Consider the following 20,475-nt stretch of genomic DNA (forward strand, 5'->3'; position numbering starts at 1 on the left):
CGGCTCTGATGAGAGGGAACGCCCTCTATCCTTTATCTCGCGTGAATATCAAAACATACAGCATCCCGGTGAATTCCAGAATATGCACCCAAGAAAATCTCTTTCTGGGTAATATGCCTAAATACATAGTATTGGGTATGGTAAATCACGAAGCCTTCACCGGAAGGAGAACGCTTTCACCTTTTAATTTCCTTCATAATGATATGGAATATCTGGCATTGTTTCAGGACGGTAGGCAAGTACCGGCCAAAGCATTCCAACCTCAAATTAACCAGGGGTCTTCAGTCAGAGAGTTTTACAACATGTTTACGGCTACAGGGAGACACATGAAAGATTTACCTCTGTGTATCGACCGAGAGGATTTCGAACAAGGATACTCATTATTCATATTTAATCTCACTGCAGGGGAAGATGCTGACGCATTGTCCCCTATTACAAGCGGTAGTTTAAGACTGGAAATGAGATTTCGAGTACCGCTACCACAGACTACCACTTTAATCGTATATTCTTGTTTTGATTCGATTCTGGAGATTAATTCAAAACGTCAAGTGTTGGTAGATTATTACTAAGAAGATATTACACCATGAATAATCATCAATTGGATAGTCTGCTACGTCATATGGTGGGAGACTCTTTTGGTGGGGTGTGGGCGTCAGATCAGCTACCCCGAGTAAAACAATTATTTAGATACCCTGTATACATGATTGTAAATACCCACCCCTCCCATATGCCGGGAGAACACTGGCTAGCAGTGAGCTTAGAGGAGGACGATGTGGGGACTTTTTTTTTTTTTTTGGCTTTCCTCCCGATTTTAGTCATTACCCCAAAAGCATCCTCCAATTTCTAGAAAAACAATGTAAAAATGAAAGCTTTAGCGCAAGTTCAATAAGGAAGACCTAACCATGAGTCACTTACACGTCACTCTATTGCTCTCGCCCCCCTCATTAAACATGTAGGCGTCACCCCTCAGCAGCCAATTGCTGCACACGTTAAATTCCTTAAATGCCTGCTCTTCCTTCCTGTCAGTTGTCATTTCAGGTGACCACACGCAAGCAGCAGCAGGGCTTCGTCCCAGCTCCAGGTATATATTCATCAGCTCCGCAGTCTTGCGGATTAAGCTACAGGCGGCGTTCCCTAGTTGGCCGGCCACACCGCAAACCCGGACGCGGGAGGAAAAGACAAGGATATTGGGCTCCACGGAAGTTCCTCCGGCTTAATGGAAATGGGCTACTTCAGGCAAACAATTGACGCACGCCTTCAGTCTCTCGAGAGGGCATCACCAGGGCCGCTCAAATGCTGCGCTTCCGGCCTTCACGCGGAACGGGCCCTCATCGCTCTCGAAGCTTCACCCACTTCTGGCTTCAACGGCAACTCAAGAGGACCATCATACACGGTCAAATTCCGAACATTTAAACATAGCCTACACTTCATTCTTTACTTTGTCCGTTGTTATATGTAGAAGATATTACTTTTTTCTCCGTCATGTTTCCATAGCAACAACTTCAAACAGGAAGTTAACCTAAATTACATTTAAGACGCTGCAACGTACGAAAGTATAAACTGTGATCGTTATTCTCCCGTCCAGGAGAAAAGCTTTAAAAGTAGACTAAATTGAGTCTCTGAGAGGTTCAATCGGGTACTTTAATTATAAAGGGCGCTGGCGTATCACAAGCAGAATATTGTTCAGTCAGACAAACAGCTGTGATCCGCTCCTCGTGAGGGAAGAGAAGAGAACGAGCCCCTGGTTTCCAGCGGCAATATCTCCTCTGCTGGCTCCTCCTTGTCAGCCGGTTGGCGCAGCTGGGGGCCGGTCCTCCACATCTTAAATGTCCGTTTTGCGTTTAAACCAGAGGATTCAGACCTATTACATTCAACATGTACATAAACACGCCTCTCCTCCTCATATTCTCTTTCATCACTTTTCATTTAACACATTTTACCGGCTGTAAATCGTGTTTTCCTTAAAGCCTGCAGTCAAGCTACTGTTAGTATTTCGGAGATCTTTTCCGGAATAGCTTTTCAAAACAAACTCTAATCACAAGCGGAAACTAACCGGAAGTATTTTCACAATAAAAGCTTGACATCAGACATTGTGCGCGAAAACTTCAGTTTTTTCAGTATAAATCAGCATTTTAACTGATGGCATGTTCAAACTAAATTATGCCATAAAACATTGACTTTAATTTCTAACAAAAACAATGTAAAATGTTTGTGGAAAACGCGTGCAAAACGGAGCAGTGGCTGCGATGCTAGCTGTGCGGCTAGCGGTTAGCATTTTCAATGGAAATATACATCGTAACATCATGTTTCAGTAAAAACAAGGCCCCGCTGATCATCTACTCTCTGAGACGACTCCAGGGATGCCTGACTTGAGTTTCTAGCACCAGGGAAAGTGGACAAAAGTGCCCCAGATCAGCCTCTTAATTTACCCAGGGCCTAGTGCTCGGCTTCGGGCATGAACATTCAGGAAACTCCCCGGAGTATTTTATTACATATCTCAACTTCGGAGAGGAGTTGGGGGACAAACGACACATCAAATCACATCTCCACATCAAGCCGAAGCTAATTAGAATATTCTTGATTGCCTAGCCTTCGGGGAAATTGGCGTGCGTGACGTCAGTGACGTCGTTGGTGGGAGACGGACCCCGAGCATGTGTGGTGCCCGAACACATATGGTACCGGCTCAGTAGCCAGTACTGGACACTAAGTGCGCCATAGGCGGCTAGCAGGTTCAGCGCGCAGCAGGCTCGCCTCCTTTCCCTGCGCCTCACTGCTAAAAGAGGTAAGAAAAGGAGGAAAAGGAAAGAGAGAAAAGAACGGAAAAAAAGAACGGAAGGAAGAGGGAAAAGAAAGAGAAAAGCAAAGAGAGGAAAAGAAAATAACGGAAGGAGGAGGAAGAAGAGAGGAGGAGAAAGAAAGAGAAGAAGAAAAGAAGAGAGAGAGAGAGAAAGAAAGAGAGAGCGAGATGTTCGAAATGCATTGTTGCCTTAGTTCAGGGTTCAGGTGAGTTCCAGGCAACGTTACAGCATGGAGTTATGCAGCTCGGGCAACGACTACCCGTCACAATGCTCAGTAAGTACTGCAGTTTCAAGCTTCACACAGTCACGGATGCTGCCCCATCCGTCTGGTTTGGGGGGTTCTTTCAGGGAGGAAGAGAAGTCCATGTAAGATGATAGAAGACAGTCTTAATCACCCAATCAAGCATATCAGCATCTATGTCTCACCGTGGCGTAATCAATATGCTAATTAAGCTAGTCCTTTATCACAGGTCATGTTTCAGCATTTACCTAAGCGTACATCTTTCATGCTGCGCATATTGCACTTCATTTATATTTTGGGGTTCTTGCTCGCACGGCTGCGTAATCCAGGCTACGATATTCATGCATCCCTCTACTCATGCTAACAGCTGCATTACATTCTCCCTCTTCGCCCGGACATCGGCTCGTGCCGGCAATCCAAGATCTCTTCAGTTTACCTATCACAGCAAATTGAGAAGTGTTAATATTTTGGTGTTGGTGAAATTTAAACAAGAGTAGAGTTAAATATACTCCTGATAGAGTTAAATCCCTTATATTTAACTCTCATTAGACAAATAGTTGGTGTTAAAAACGAGTGTCAAAACGAAATATCTATAAATCAAATCTGTAAGTGTAATTGTAGTACATTAACTCTGAACGTTTAACTCTTAACTCCAAAGCTAACACCTTAAGTGTAAATTAACGTATCACCACGCCCCCATCGCCGTAGCACTAGCCACTTCAAACCAGAGTCTTGCCGTGACGGCTAACTGCTCCCTGACATTGTTCGGTAAGTAAATTAAAATCATTTCTGTTAATGTTGTGTTTTGTTATTGGTATTTCTCTTAGTTCGCTAAAACTTCCGTTTTCATGACAAAAGTGTGATATACTATTTTCCTGTGTTATAAGACAGGCGAGTCACCGCTAAGATAAGATGTGTTTGGCTTGTGGGCTTTTAGCATTAAGCTAGAGTTAGCACTAGCTAACCAAGCCGAAAAAACGTATAACCAAACAAACATAACCTTTATGTGAATGCAGGCACCGAGTGGGAACGTTATATCGGTAGTATTATATTTAATGAGATCCCTGTTTTGAAGGCTTGCGTTTATTTTCTAATGAATCATAGAAACTTGCAAGACTACATCAAAGGTTAATGTTACTGGTGTGTAACTGCCTCTGTGTCAGTCAGCGCAGTATTTCTGAGTTATTTATTTTGGTAGGAACCAAAGTTCTCTAAGGCGGAACCTTTGTTTTTATATCGCCTGTTTCCGGCAGGACATACTTTAGCGTAACACTCATCCGAAAAGTCCGCTGATTTAGTACATGTTTTTCAGTGCTGATGCATCTGCAAAATAGCTCTTAGCATCAAGATAAACAATCGTACAGAGTAATACCAAGCTACACAATTTTCCTCATGCAATGCAGCTACTAAGGTATATTTTGCTGACGTTTTTTGTGTGTGTTTTCTGTTCTTGTTTGTATTAAATTGTTTTTATACAGCTAAGGGCTAACACATGTTGGGCTTAGTTAGATTGGTCTTTGTGTTTTGTTGAATTATATGTAACCAAAGTGTATTGTGTATACAGTAGCCTAATTGAAAGTGACGACATTACCAGGACAATGTTGGGATATTACTGTATGTTTTGTTATTATTTTGACTAGTGATTATTGTATTTGTGTATTATGTTTTTTGATTACAGTTTTCACGGTCTGGATGAACCAAATAAATCCTGCCAGTAAATTAAAAACTCGTTGCTGTCGTCTGTACTGAGGGAATTACAGTGAAAACTTAACTGCTCACGAAGACAGCACCAAAGAGCAGTGAATGACAACAGTAAGGCAAGTAAGATGTCCCGAAATGGCGAAGAGCACACAATTGCAGATGTACATTTCCCAGACATGGAGTCACACGCACCTGACAAGACAGAGTGTGTGCACGAGCACAGCTTAACCGTGCAGCCACAAGCGACTGAAGGCATCATAGTGGACAACCCCGCTTCCTCAGAAGAGCCACCATTAGGCCAAAGAGTCCGCAGAATGACGGAAAAGGGTCAAGAACAGCATGATGAGCAAGTAATAAAGGTTGCACATCGGTTCAGTGTGTGCTATGAGAAGTGGAAGGATGCCACTAAAGAAGCCAACCAAGCGCTGAGTGGAAAGTGCTCAGACGACCTGCTAGATGGACAAATTACTAAAGTACGCAATACCTCTAGGAGTCTAAATGACGTTTATGACGATTGGAAACGCCTTGAGGTTCCTGACCTTAACACACGTCGCAAAATCGACACCTGTGAAACAGTAACAAAGAAGATGGTTAAGGATGCAATGGACCTTATAGATGCAAGGGAGGAAGCTACAGCCCAGAGGCATACTACAAGTCAAAGACATGAAGAACATCGAGTCATTGAAGAGGTAATGTCTGTAGCCTCAGGAAGGACAGGCATTAGCTCTCGCCACACTAAGTGCTCCTCTGCAAGCAGGAAGAGTGCAGCTGCTGAGGTTGCTGCCAACAAAGCCACCTTAGAAGTACAGCTGGAGCAAGAGCATTATATTAAAGAGCTTCAGAGACTGGAAGTTGAAGCCGCTCAGATAAAAGCCAAACAAGAGGCTGAAAATGCAGAGAGACAAAGAGTGCTAGAAGCCAAGCGCAGAGAACTAGATCGATTGGAGACTATTAAGAAGCTAAAGGCTGCCGAGGCGCGACAGCAAGTATATGACCAGAGTATTCATTCATGTCCGGCAACTAAGGCCGACGGCTCAGATGAAGAAATAAATTATCTTCTCCATCATGGCTCTGTGAAGAAAGAAGAGGAAGTCAAGCCTCAAACTATAAATGATCTTCTCCATCGTGTCTCTGTGAAGAAAGAAGAAGAAGTCAAGCCTCAAACTAGCCCGCTGCGGCACCATTTTACACCACCAGCTGTAGCACAAGCAAGGCAAGAAAACAAATATGAAGATGGCACAACAGCTCTCGTCAAAGCGCTCGCAGAAGCCATCAGTGCGAGTCGCATTCCTCTACCTGAACCTACAGTGTTCAGTGGTGACCCACTCCGATTCAACGACTGGAAAGTGTCCTTTCAGACGCTCGTTGACAGGAAGAACATACCAGCTGAAGAGAAGATATATTATCTACGCAAGTATGTGGGTGGATCTGCTAAAAGGGCCATAGAGAGCTACTTTTTACTTGGCACAGAGCCAGCGTATTATGCAGCATGGGACATCCTAGAAGAGCGATACGGCAATCCATTCCTCATCGCCAAGGCCTTCAGAGAGAAGCTCGACGCGTGGCCCAAGATAAGCTCCAAAGGCAGTATGGAACTTCAAGAACTCGCCGACTTCCTGCGCTGCTGTGAGGCAGCCATGTCTCAGATCAGAGGTCTTGAAATACTTAATGATTGCAACAAGAACCAGAAAATTCTCTCTAAACTCCCAGACTGGTTGACTTCAAGGTGGAATAGGAAAGTCATAGAAGCAGAAGAAGACACTCACATGTTGCCGAGCTTCAGCCAGTTTGTCAAGTTTCTCACACGTGAAGCTAAAATCGCTTGCAGCCCAATAACATCTCTTCATGCTCTTAAGCCAAGTGAAAGGATTCCAGACAAGAGTGTAAAGAGCGGAGGTCCTGGAGCAAAGGTGTTAGCAACCACCTCAGATGAGAAAGTCGTCGTCACAAGCTGTGTCTTCTGTGAGAAGGCAGGACACAGTCTACAAAGGTGTTACAAGTTTATGCAAGGGACAATCTTGGAGCGAATCAAGTTTGTTCAAGAAAATAAATTGTGTTTTGGCTGTCTCAATTTTGGCCACCGATCTAAAGATTGTAGAGAAAGAGACAGCTGCGACACCTGTGAGAGAAGACACCCAACTTGTCTTCATGACGATCGCACCAAGGAAGAAAGGATGTCTACAAGATCTGACAGAGCAAGGTACAGTGACAAAGACAAAGAAGAGTACAAAGAAAGGAAGAATGAACAGTCACAAGACCAGTCAGAGAGACCATCACGTGAGGCGACGGCACTTAGAGTCATCCAGAATGTTGGAGACACTCATACCTCCACAATAATTCCAGTGTGGGTGTCATCTACAAGTGTGCCAAGTCGTGAAGTTCTGGTGTACGCACTCCTTGATACACAAAGTGACACAACCTTTATCCTCGACGAGACAGCGAAGGCTCTCAATGCTAAGAGTGAACCAGTTCAGCTAAACCTCTCCACGTTGGCTTCAAGAAACACAATCGTGTCCTGTCGGAAGCTAGCTGGTCTACAAGTTAGAGGTTTTTATTCAGACAAGATAATCACTCTTCCAGTGACTTACTCAAGAGAGTTTATCCCTGCAAACAGAGACCATATTCCCACACCAGATACGGCGAAAGCATGGCCTCATCTTGAACACATTGCAGATGAGATCGCTCCTCAGCAAAGCTGTGATGTCGGCCTGTTAATTGGCTACAACTGTGCCCAAGCCCTCGTTCCAAGACAAGTGGTGCCTGGTGAGGAACGCCAGCCGTTTGCACAGAAGACAGACTTGGGCTGGAGTGTAGTGGGATATGGCAACCCGTGTCTCAACTATGGAGATGCAATTGGAATAAGTCACCAAGTCATGGTGAAGCAAGTGATGCCAGGTCTACCGTCCTCTTCAGACCTCACAAAGGAAGTGCACTATGTCTGTAGGACACAGATCAAAGAAGTTCTCTTACCTGCAGATGTCATCAAGATGCTGGAGTCTGACTTCGTTGAAAGAGCGTCGGAGACCAGCCCCATCTCTCAAGAAGATCTAAGGTTCCTGTCAAAAATGGAAAAGAGCATCAAGTTAAAGAGCGACGGTCATTACGAAATGCCGCTGCCATTAAAGAAAGAAAGAAAGACCTAACTTACCTGATAATAAGATCTGTGCTATCCATCGTCTCAGGTGCCTAGAAAGAAAGCTGAGAAGAAACGACCAGTACTACAAAGACTACAAGACCTTCATGGATGAGACCATAAGACGCGGAGATGCAGAAAAGGTCCCAGAGGAAGACATCCACAAAGCTCCAGCTTGGTACATTCCGCATCATGGGGTGTATCATCCACAAAAGCTTGGGAAGATACGCGTTGTCTTCGATTGCTCCGCCAAGTACCAAGGAACGTCCTTGAACGACCACCTCCTGACGGGTCCTGAGTTGACAAACACCTTGGTGGGAGTTCTATATCGCTTCCGAAGAGGTCCTGTGGCAATCATGTGTGACATCGAACGCATGTTTCACCAGTTCCATGTTAAGGCAGAAGACCAAGATTACCTGCGGTTCCTTTGGTGGGACAATGGAGATCTCGAAAGCCAACCTTCCATCTATCGGATGAAGGTCCACTTGTTTGGTGCAGCATCGTCACCTGGCTGTGCCAACTATGGGCTGAAGCATGTCGCTGCTGAAGGACAAGGAAACTTTAGTGACGACACCATAAAGTTCATTCAACGGAACTTCTACGTTGATGATGGATTGTCAAGTGTAGCATCTGAAGACCAAGGGATCCAACTGGTGAAAGAAGCAAGAGAGCTTTGCAGCACAGGCAAACTCCGGCTGCATAAGTTTATCTCTAACAGCAAGAAGGTCCTAGACACAATCCCAAAAGAAGAATGTGCTGCAGCTGCCAAAGACAAGGACATGGCACTGGGTGAACTGCACATGGAAAGAGCACTCGGTGTGCAGTGGTGCGTGGCTTCTGATTCATCCAGTTCAGAGCCCCTGACACCAAACCACATTTTGACCATGAAGTCCACGATACTCGCTCCACCTCCTGGGAAGTTCGTCAAAGAGAATCCACCTACGCAAGAGATGGCGTCGAGTTCAATTCTTATCCAACCACTTCTGGACAAGATGGAAGAAGGAGTACCTCCTGAGCCTCCAACAGAGACAGAAGTGGACCAAAGATCGCAGGAATGCAAAGGTCGGCAATGTTGTACTCCTGCAAGATGATACTACACCACGTAACCAGTGGAGGATGGCAAAGGTTATCGAAGTGTACCCAGGAAAGGATGGGAAGGTGCGAAGACTCAAGTTGCTCATCAGCGACTCAACCCTTGATGAGAAAGGAAAGCGTATCTCCAAACCTGTCCACCTGGAAAGGCCCATCCATAAGACGGTGACGCTGATGGAAGCAGACTGAAGACTCCGACCTCTCTCTTTCTTTTCCTCCCCTCTATCTCTCTATCTGTCTCACTACAGGTGCAGTCATGGTGATCGTTCTCTGGGAAGCCAAGGACTGAAGTTTAGTTTTTTTTGTTTATCTTTTCTACGCAGTATGTTGGCTCTCAATAGTTGAAGAAATCATATACATGTGATATGTTTTGGTGGGAGTGTAACTGCCTCTGTGTCAGTCAGCGCAGTATTTCTGAGTTATTTATTTTGGTAGGAACCAAAGTTCTCTAAGGCGGAACCTTTGTTTTTATATCGCCTGTTTCCGGCAGGACATACTTTAGCGTAACACTCATCCGAAAAGTCCGCTGATTTAGTACATGTTTTTCAGTGCTGATGCATCTGCAAAATAGCTCTTAGCATCAAGATAAACAATCGTACAGAGTAATACCAAGCTACACAATTTTCCTCATGCAATGCAGCTACTAAGGTATATTTTGCTGACGTTTTTTGTGTGTGTTTTCTGTTCTTGTTTGTATTAAATTGTTTTTATACAGCTAAGGGCTAACACATGTTGGGCTTAGTTAGATTGGTCTTTGCGTTTTGTTGAATTATATGTAACCAAAGTGTATTGTGTATACAGTAGCCTAATTGAAAGTGACGACATTACCAGGACAATGTTGGGATATTACTGTATGTTTTGTTATTATTTTGACTAGTGATTATTGTATTTGTGTATAATGTTTTTTGATTACAGTTTTCACGGTCTGGATGAACCAAATAAATCCTGCCAGTAAATTAAAAACTCGTTGCTGTCGTCTGTACTGAGGGAATTACATGGTGCATCTAGGCGCCTTCACACCGGAGTAATTTACCCGTTTAGTTCCGATAGTGCCTTGAATTTTGCGTTCACACCAAAAAGAGAACTTAGTTCAGAGAACTTTTACCCCCATTTTTAGTGCCTGCTAGAGAGGTGGTACTATCCTGGGGAGAAAAAAGTACCAATTTCGATTGTCTGGGCGAAGTGCAAACCACGCCCCGTAAAACTCTGAACAATTTAGCCGCCATTGTATTTGCCGGCATTAGCATTAGCATTAGCCCCGCGCATCAACGGAGAGAGAGTACAAAATAAAACATGGGAGCGGTGGAGATGAGGAGGTGTCGGCGTTCTGGCGATTTACTCGTAAGGCTTCAGTAGAAGCTGCTGGAAGACTCCCAGCAGCTTCTACTGGTGGCAAATAATTTATCGTCACAGCATTACAGCTTTTTTACGATGATTGAGCTATATTTTTCTTTTAGGTGTTCTGCATTCAATTTGGCATTGCTTTATTACCTATTTTATCTCTTGCATAGATCACCTACAGTGTTGTACTTAAGAGTATTCAATTATTTTGTGTGACATCTTACATTTTTAGGTGCTGTCTTTTGTATAAAAATAACAAAAGCTTGTTTGTGTCTAAGGTTGCTTTTGAAAACGGCAGATGGATTAATATCTTCTCTTCGCAATTATTGTGGTAAGATACATTATGTGATATAATGTATGTGATGTCTAACAATGATTGTTCATTTATTCATTGTAATTACATAACATTGTGTAGAAAGCTACTTCTCATTAACTTACTAAAATGTATACAGAAAATGCTGGCAAAGGTGGAATATGGAGGAGTCCAGAAATACATTAAAGTTCCACAAATTGATGAAAACTTTGATTTTCTCCGGTTTCTTCAAGAAGGTTTGTATCTATATTATAATTGTAAACGTAAGTCACTAAAAAAGGTCAATTTGGAAGTCTAAATGACATGGTATTGTCATTTATTTTTTATATCTCCCAGTTACAGACAAATTTAGTCTGGAGTCTCAACTTCTAACTGAAGGCCTGCTCAATCTGACTGATACATCAGATACTGAGGTTGATGCCGACATATTTGATGAACTGATTAAATCAGGGGTCCGAAACTTCAAGGTTGGATTCCGCCAGTATCCAGTAACAGGTACGGTTGTTAAATAAAGGTTTGGAAGATTTGACTCAGTCTTTGTTTAATATGGATGCATCAATATTACTGCATGTATACAACTGATACTTTCTCATACTGTACCAACACATTTTTAGGAAATAGTTTGAAATTATGTGTTAATCAACAACATTTTATTTACATTTAAAAAAATATTTTTTTTACATATCATAACATCTTAACACTTTTTTTATTCTTCTTTTATTCTCCTGTGTCAATTTTTAGATCTCAAGGTTAATTTTGTAGAAGACGAATCAGACTCATCAGTGTTGCCGGACCTAACAGCATCAGCTGATTCAATCCTCGATCTTACAGCATCACCAGCTTCATTGCCGAACCCTACACCATCACCATCTTCCTCCATTTCATCTGATTCGACTGTTATCCTCTCATCGAAAAATAACAGAAAGAGGGGTCCAGGAGAAGTGGATCGTGAAGAATCAAGACAGGTAAACCTTGAAATCCTATATAACTGTCTCAAATGTTTAGATTAGTAAACAATTATACTATGATCATGCAACGTATACTCTTTTTTTGTAATATTGTAATAAAAAACGTACTTACCTAGAAATATTTAATTTGCTTAATCATTAACCCTAATATTTTGAAAAAAAACGTTTGGCAGAAGGTTGATACGGTTTTGAAGTCCAATCCAAAGGGGGAAGAAATCTTCAAAGAGTATGACAAAACCAAAACTCTGTCAGATGCCACACGTAGACAGAAGATAAACATTCTGGTTGCAGAAATGACAGAATCATATGGGTAAGAAATCACAAAAAATGACTAAGAAAAACCCAAATGGATCAGACACAAATGTAATAATAATTTTGTTTTTAAAAGAAGGATTCCACCCACAAGTGTGCGAACCAGTTATGCCCTGGGAATTGTGACCCTTTTCCCATATCTCCAAGATCCATACTCCAAACATGGATATGTAAGTTTTAAGCTCTCCTTGAAGTCTGTAAACTGTGTTGTTGTAGTACTTATGTCATTAGACCATGATTCTGATTAATATTTGATATATATTTCTTATTGGGATTTGTTCGTGTGAATGCTTGTGTGAGCAGGAGCATTACTATGACCCTGATGCCAATACTGGCTATCTCGCTTGGAGACTGAAGACAGTCCAACGCAACACCTATGACGGCTTCCGTGGGCGCTCCAGGCCTAATTTCAAGGACGGCCCAACAACTGAAAGAGAATCTCTGTTGATTGGTGAGCAGCTCTTCGGTGAGGAGTGCAGGGAGGCTCTCTCAATAATTCGACATTCAACAGACAAAGGTGTGGTCAAAGACAAGATGAGAGCCACCTTTGAGTAAAGACAGAAGCTGATTCATGACCAGGATGCAACATCTTCAGTCTTAGACGTCTTCCATCGTTTCCTTGACATACCTGAATTGGTAAGTAAATGTAAAGATTATTAAACTGTATTTTGAATATTTGAAAACAGATTCCTTAAAAATATCAAGTACGTTTAAATAACTTTTTTTATGGACATGGTCTTTGTTTAAAGATTGACCAGGATTTTTCCATGATGTTTGGTGACGAAGTATCCAGGAAGTTCCTGGCAAAGTGGCCATCATATTTCAAGAACAAAGTCATTGCAGAATGCCAGAGTCTTCCCTCAAATCTTCATGTTGAGGAGCTGCTGGCAGCTTTTGACCCTGAAACTGAGAACGACTTTGGTAAATAATAACAGTTGTGTTTTTAAGATAAAGAAGTTGCCTGTTTAATAAGTTAAATATGTAACAGTAGCCTCAACTACAACTCAAGTAGGAACCCTAGAAAAATTATAATTTTCAAAAATGATTCACCTCTATGGTCCCTTGATTATTGACTGCAGCTTCAATTTATATATTTTTTCTAATACTTTCTCCTCTGTTTATTTTCAAGGCTGGGATGGTGACATTTCAGCTCTCCTGTTGCTATTGCATCTCCTGCCCCCAACGCCCAGAGGCCATAAAAAAACTGCCAAGATAAGCTCAGCACAGGCGGCAAACCATCTTGTAAGATTTCTTAAGGTATGTACCATTAGATTTTTTTTTTTTGTGTGCTGTGGTTGTATGTAAGATGTGTTGCAGTTGCAGTTTGATATAAGACTGCAAGAATAAATCTTACTCCTCACTTACTGCATTTGTCATTCAATCTACAGCAGGGAGCCAGCCTCACCACATTCCTGGAGAAAGTTGAAGCAAGACAGCCCTTCCTCCTCTGCATTGGTGAGCAAAGGAAGAAAATCCAGAGGTTCGTCATCGTTGTGGACCACAAACCCATACCATGCAACGCTCAGACATCGGTGGCTGCTTTTGATGCCCTTTTCAAAGCTCACTATGTCTTCAGCCTTTCTTATGATGAAGCTCTCTCCAATTTCTACATCTTCATCCAAACAACGGTGTACAACATCGATGTTGGTAATGCAAAGGAAAGCCCACGAGTCAAATAACTAAGAGCACGACTACTGCGTGAGTAACAGCCAATTCACGAAGAGCAGAGCCCAGTTTTGCACTTAGTTCAACAAGTTCAGAGGACAGTTCCAAAAAGTGCCTGAGCATGTTTACATGCTTTGTTTGTAAAACGCACCACAACAATTGTTCAGTTCTTTGTCAACATTTGAAATTTCAGCACGGCTTATATCCTGCAAAAAGCTTGCGTTTAAGATGTGGAGAACAAGGATGTCCTTCATCTTTTTGCACATACAATGGCTTCAGAAAGCACCTTAACAACGTACATCACCATGATGAGCAGGTCAATACTAACCAAGAAGTGATCACACAGACACAAAGACATTTTGAGATGGAATCAAGTGAGCAGCCAACAACTTCTGCAGCCATGTTACAGGTCCCCCCTGTTATCACACAGACATCGCTTGATAACATGTGCGGATCTATTGTTTCTCACTTACAAGCTTCTGGTATTTCTGAAAGCACCGTCCAAACAATAGTTTCTTCAATGGAGGAAGTTGTCAATGATGTTCAAAATCAAGCACGGGAAGCAGTTCTTCAAACATTTTCTCCTCAAACTATGGAGTCAGGCATTTATGAGAAAATAGAGCACAGTTTAAATCAATTAGATAATCCATTTTCAACCTTGAACACAGTGACAAAGAGAGACAAATATTTCTATGAAAAATGGGAATTAGTTGAGCCTAAAGTATTTATCCTTGGTGTGCGATTGGATACACGTAGGGATAGAACTACAGGTGTCTATAGTCAGATTCCTGTAACAGACAAATACATGTATGTACCGATTTTAGGTACCATAAAATCTATTTTGAAAAACAGTGAGATAAGAGAATGCTTCTTGCAAGACAAATGCAGTGAAAAGGGGACTTACAAAGACATTAATGATGGGTCATATTTCCAAAATCATCCTCTGTTTTCACAACATAGACATGCTCTACAGATTTTGCTATATTACGATGACTTTGAAACCGCTAACCCATTAGGTTCTAAGAAGGGGATCCATAAACTTGGTTGTGTTTATTTTACGTTAAAGAACCTTACACCAAAGTTTAACTCTGTGCTTATGAATGTGCATCTTGCAGCTCTTTTTTACACCCAAGATCTAAAAAAAATACGGATTTGAAGCAATACTCAAGCCTCTGATTGATGATCTTAACATTTTAGAAACAGAAGGAATCAAACTTCCATTTATTGAACAACCATTGTTTGGGTCGGTATTTCAAGTGACAGGCGACAATCTCGCTTTAAATGGCTTGCTGGGCTTCGTCGAGTCTTTCAACGCAACAAACTGTTGCAGGTTTTGTTTAACAAACAAGAAAGACTTTCAGTCTGTGTTCACTGAGACTGATCCTGGGCTGATCCTGCGCTCCAGAGAACTTCACGTTGAACATTGTAATGCATTAAGTGAAGATCCTGCTCTACCTTCCATTTATGGTGTTAAAACATCTTGTGTGCTCAATTCATTGCAGTATTTTCATAGCACTGACAATTTTGCAGTTGATATAATGCATGATTTGTTAGAGGGTGTTGTACAGTATGAGCTAAAGCTTTTCTTTCAGTACCTAATGAAAAATGGTTACATCTCTTTGAATGCACTGTCAGACAGGGTACAGAGTTTTAACTATGGTTACCTGGAACGTAAAAACAAACCAAGTGCTTTAAAACTGGATGACAACAGCAAGCACTTAGGTTTAAACGCCATTCAGTCATTGTGTGTTCTCCGCAATACCCCACTTATCTTTGGCGATGTGGTTGAAAGAGAAAATAAGTATTGGAACCTTTTGCTCCTTTTGTTGCAAATAGTTAATATTGTTTTCTCCCCTATCCTGACTGATGGAATGATAAGTTACCTAAAACATTTGATCTGTGACCACCACAACATGTTCAAAGTGTTGTTTCCTGATAAGAAATTGATTCCCAAACACCACTTAATGATTCACTATCCGAGATGTATTAAAAAAATTGGCCCTCTTATCCATATGTGGTGTATGCGATTCGAAGCAAAACATACTTTTTTTTAAAAGGTCTGTAAAAAAATTCAAAAACCTTACAAAATCTCTTGTTAAGCAACACCAGCGGCAAATGGCTTTTTATTATGAAAACTATTATTTTAAAAGGTTTGAGATTGGTCCTTTAAAAATGAAAACAATAAATAGCTTGGAAGGTGCAGAATCACTGTGTCAGATGTTGCATTTAGATGCATTTTCAGAGGTTTCAACTACAAGATGGGTCAAAAATTATGGCACTGAATACCAAATTGATCTATACATATGCACTGGAACATTCCATGACCTACCTGTGTTCATGAAAATACGCAACATCATCATTCATGAGCAGCGTGCTTTCATAATTGGTTGCACTGTTCACACGCTGTACTTTGATGATCACTTTCATGCCTACTGTATAGAGGACCAAAGCAATGAACATGCTGTTATTTGTATTGACCAGCTCACCTATGTTAGACCCTTTGATAGGCAATACTCTAATGAAAATGAGAGAGCATACATTGTTCCATATTGCTGTGTATTTTGAAATGTATTTTAAAATGCTTTTGTGTCAAAAGCATTTGTTTGTATATGTTTGAAAATAAATCTTGTTTCAAACAACTTTAGCCTACTTTATTTTTTTAGTAATTGTTATACTTTATTAGAGCTTTATTTACACTTTATAGTGTTGATATATGAGTAACACTTTCATAGTTAATAAACTATTCTGTGAGAGAGTTAATATTTAACACAATGCAAGTGTTGAGAAAAACTAACACTGGTTAGTGTTATGAAAGAGTTACATTTTAACTCCATATAGAGTTAATAATTACTCTGAATAGTGTTAAGAAACCAACTCTTTAAAAAGAGTTAAATTAACTCTATGTGGTGTGGACCCATATAGACACTGTCAAAGTGTTGAAATCAAATCTGACAGTGTTCCTTTGGGGATGCTCATTTTGCTGTGTACGGTAAACATGCATATAACTGGTGGTGGTGTCTTAATAGCATTTCAAGGCTTCATTCAGGATAGGTGCAGCAACCCTGCCGCCACTCAAGGTACTCCCTCCTCTTCCCTACAACAACTGGTTGGCGGTCCTCCCCTGCCTTCACATCCTACACTCGGCCGGACATCAGCGCCGTACCGGCTTCCCAAGATCTCTCAGACCCTAACTATGATGTTCCGGAACCTCCGCCCGGAAGCCAGCTCGCAACCAGACGGCGGTCCTCCTCCGCCTTCACAACCTACACTCGCCCGGACATCAGCGCCGTGCTGGCCATCCAACGATCTCTCAGACCCTAACTACGGTATTTACGCATATAACTGGTGGTGGTTCATAACACGTTTACAAGCATACATGTTTCATTATGGTATCGGATTTCAAACTGCATCCCTGTCCTAGTCCGCGGGCTCCCGCCCACAGGGAATAATGTCTCGTCTCACGTTGCATCTACACGTCACGGGCTACATTCTTCTGCACGCAGGTATCTAATCCCAGGCCTGTGCTCAAATGTGTCTGTGTAAAAATGCATACCCTGCGACGTCAGGTCATAAGAGAAGAGAGGAAAAGAAAGAGAGAAAAGAAAGAAGAGAGAGTAAAAGAGAAGAAGAAGGGACCGTGTGTCCCCGTAGACTTCGGTCTTATGGACTGCGGGTCCCCGTAGACTTCGGTCTCGTGGCTGTGGGCCACCGTAAACTTCGGTTTCCGTCATAAACAAGATCCCTGCTTCGGCAGGAAGTTCGACCTTCGTGGCGGCGTAGTCGAGCCCTGCTAGCCAGGCAGGCGACCCTCAGGTCGTTTTCAGATAAAACCGGCACTGATTTCGGCAGTCAGAGTCTCAGCATGACCCGTAAGCTCCGGCAGTGATTCCGGCCCCCTGCCGCATACATATATTAATCTATTATTTCCTCCCCAGATCACCACAGTCACTCTACAAGGTAAGAAACTCAGTTCATCTCAGTATTCTATACTTCACTGGTTTTGGGGATTTTCATCGGAGCGGTTCTTTCCCTCCCGAATGATTATCCTGCAAACCGGGGCCTAATCGCCAAACACCATTCCATTCTCCTGTTGTATTATCATGGCAATTATTCCATCTATATGACGTGTAACAATAAATATGTATTCCATACATCACGTCTCTCCGGTTTGAAATGAAAGCTTTAGCGCAAGTTCAATAAGGAAGACCTAACCATGAGTCACTTACACGTCACTCCATTGCTCTCGCCCCCCTCATTAAACATGTGGGCGTCACCCCTCAGCAGCCAATTGCTGCACACGTCAAATTCCTTAAATGCCTGCTCTTAAGGAATTTAACGTGTGCAGCAATTGGCTGCTGAGGGGTGACGCCCACATGTTTAATGAGGGGGGCGAGAGCAATAGAGTGACGTGTAAGTGACTCATGGTTAGGTCTTCCTAGGTTCCTTAAACGCCTGCTCTTTACATCACCCCTGTTACAAAATCCAAGATGGAAAATAAACACAGAGATTTATGCTGGCATGAATGTGGCAAGCGAGGTACATTGTTGCACCTACTCTGGGAATGCCCAGCGGTAAAACAACTTTGGTAAGAAGTAATATCCTTATTGTCTGAATCTTTAAAAGTTAATTTCCCTACATGTCCCATTGCATGTCTACTGGGTCTCAAGCCAGATGGCAATCCTGCAAGGACTACCGATCGGCTCTGGACATTGGGCTGTTTAGCCACAAAAAGACTCATCCTATTAAACTGGAAGGAACGCAAACCAGCCTGCTTTACTAGGGACTCATGGCTGAGGGAGTATCTGGACCTACTGAACATGGAGCGTGCAGCTTCTCTGCTGGGGGATTTTGAGGGGAGACAGGAGGATTGCGGTTCACTGTCCGCAGCTCTCCTATCTAACCCTGTCAATATGGCATCTCCTGTGTAATGTATAATGTATTGTGTATGTAATGTCCTGTGTATGTCACAATCAGCTGTCTTAGGAAGTCATCCTTGCATCCATCCCCCCCCCCCCCTCCCCCGTTACGTTTTGTTTAGTTGTTTGTTGTTACATTTTTTGATGTACGGTTTGTTATCTGGAGCAATGTCTGTTAAAAATTAATTAATTAATTAATTAAATGCCTGCTCTTCCTTCCTGTCAGTTGTCATTTCAGGTGACCACACGCAACCCTCCTCCACCCCTCTCGCCTCCAGTCTCCTTCAGGACAAAGCTAACCTTCCTCCTCCAGACCGGTCCCACCTACTTATCACCACCACCAGTGTCTAGACCCCGGGGATTTTCATCGGAGCGGTTCTTTCCCTCCCGAATGATTATCCTGCAAACCGGGGCCTAATCGCCAAACACCATTCCATTCTCCTGTTGTTATTATCATGGCAATTATTCCATCTATATGACGTGTAACAATAAATATGTATTCCATACATCACGTCTCTCCGGGTTGAACTATTTTACACCACAATCAACAGCTTCAGAATGTCATGTCTACAGCCTTTGGTCAGCATTGTGTTTTTTCTAACTGTGTAAAAGAGCGTCTGGGTTGTCTTACGAAAATGAGTTGTCTCTGTATCAAGATGATGTGATAAAAAATGATGCTGCTGTAACTAATTTTGTGAAAAAATACCAACGGTGTGAGAGACGTCATAAAGACACTCTTTTTAACCACAGTGTTTGCTCTCTACAAATGTTTAAAGATTGTTACAAAATGTAGAAAATAAAAATAAAAAGGTCTGAAGAAAAAATTAATTCAGGTGACTGTCTTTTTTTGAAAACAAAAATAGAATACAACTTTATGGGGTAAAATGTAACCAGCTGGGGCTTATTTTTCTATCTTTCCTTATTCTTTTCTTCTTAATAGGGGCACTCTGAGGTTCTTCCGCATCTGCGGTGTCTAGGGTTCCTGACACCTCACGGCTGAGGGTCGTTGGAGATGACTTATTATTTCCTCTTCTTCTTCTTTTGGGCATATTTTCTCCATATAGGTCGCCCTCTTTGACTACACGATATTGTTCACGAGCAGGTAGGTTTTGAAAAGCTGATAAAGGAATGTTGAGCTCATTCATACTATTTATAAAAAAAAAATAAAAAAATAAAAAAAAACAGCCTTTAGGCTCCTGGACATTTGTTTTATACGAGGACGACAGATGTCTAAATAAATCTAACATGTGTGAACCTTTTACAGCTCAACCCTTTTCTACAAATTCCCCCGTGGGGGTCCATCCATCTGTACTCGTGACTAATTTACTCATAATGTACTCTGCATTCTTACGGTAACGCTTAGGGAGGTGTTGAAGTACCTCGTTCTTTATTTTATCATTGGACATGTCATCCTTTTCTTCTCCTTTTACCAACCCCGTGTCTTCGGGTAGAGTTAAAGCAATATGTCGTTCCTCCTGCCCGTCTTGTTTGAGTAAGGTGAGATATCGCTGCAGCAAGCCGTTGTATTTTCTTATTTTTTCATAAGAGGGTCCTGTTTCGTTTAACACCGCTCTCATTTTTTCATCCAGAGCATCTTCGGCAGTGCGTCTCATTGTTTCCTTACTATGGGGGTTAGTTACACCCGCCTGATTGAGTTGATTAAACTGGTGAGGTGATAACAAAAACATCTTTTGACTCATGATCGAATGAGTCCTCCTAAAAGCTGCGCTAAAACGGGAATCACAGCACCTAGCAGAGGCAGAAGAAAGCCTCCAGATTGCTTTCTTAAGGCCTTAAATTTAGTTTTAAAATTGGCCTTTTTATTGGCCAAGAGTTTGATAATCTTCTTTTGTTTTTTCAGTTTGTTATACTGGGCGCCAGATAGTGGAATGTTACCCTTTAGAAGATTTAAAGACAGCTCACAGAGTGATTGAAGAAAATCCGTGGAGCAGTTCTTGAGTATATCCTTGCGCTTCGAGGGCTTGGCGTTACAAA

General features: G+C 42.1%; 2 protein-coding genes across 12 annotated transcripts; both read left to right on the plus strand.

The window, feature by feature from the left end:
• The first annotated feature begins 1,043 nt into the window (after positions 1-1,043).
• Positions 1,044-16,203, plus strand: LOC307017363 (uncharacterized protein). 11 transcript variants are annotated; one of them, XM_079646937.1, is made up of 11 exons: positions 1,044-2,782; positions 10,585-10,637; positions 10,759-10,855; positions 10,956-11,114; positions 11,361-11,584; positions 11,761-11,897; positions 11,976-12,069; positions 12,203-12,535; positions 12,649-12,820; positions 13,029-13,156; positions 13,288-16,203. In XM_079646937.1, exons 3-8 carry the CDS (start codon positions 10,762-10,764, stop codon positions 12,452-12,454), a joined length of 960 nt encoding a protein of 319 aa, XP_079503063.1. In that variant the 5' UTR covers positions 1,044-2,782; positions 10,585-10,637; positions 10,759-10,761; the 3' UTR covers positions 12,455-12,535; positions 12,649-12,820; positions 13,029-13,156; positions 13,288-16,203. The 11 variants fall into 11 exon arrangements, with proteins under 11 accessions (XP_079503063.1, XP_079503070.1, XP_079503062.1 ...); XM_079646944.1 differs by lacking the exon at positions 1,044-2,782 and adding an exon at positions 2,791-3,807; XM_079646936.1 differs by lacking the exon at positions 1,044-2,782 and adding an exon at positions 2,791-3,072.
• LOC307016182 (uncharacterized protein) lies at positions 3,794-7,883 on the plus strand (the record flags this gene model as incomplete). The annotated part of the gene is made up of 2 exons (XM_079645219.1): positions 3,794-4,450; positions 4,718-7,883. Exon 2 carries the CDS (start codon positions 4,866-4,868, stop codon positions 7,881-7,883), a length of 3,018 nt encoding a protein of 1,005 aa, XP_079501345.1. The 5' UTR covers positions 3,794-4,450; positions 4,718-4,865.
• Positions 16,204-20,475: the final 4,272 nt, after the last annotated feature.

This window comes from Notothenia rossii (genome assembly GCF_949606895.1).
Source record: "Notothenia rossii genome assembly, chromosome: 8".
In the NCBI taxonomy this organism is placed as follows: domain Eukaryota; kingdom Metazoa; phylum Chordata; class Actinopteri; order Perciformes; family Nototheniidae; genus Notothenia; species Notothenia rossii.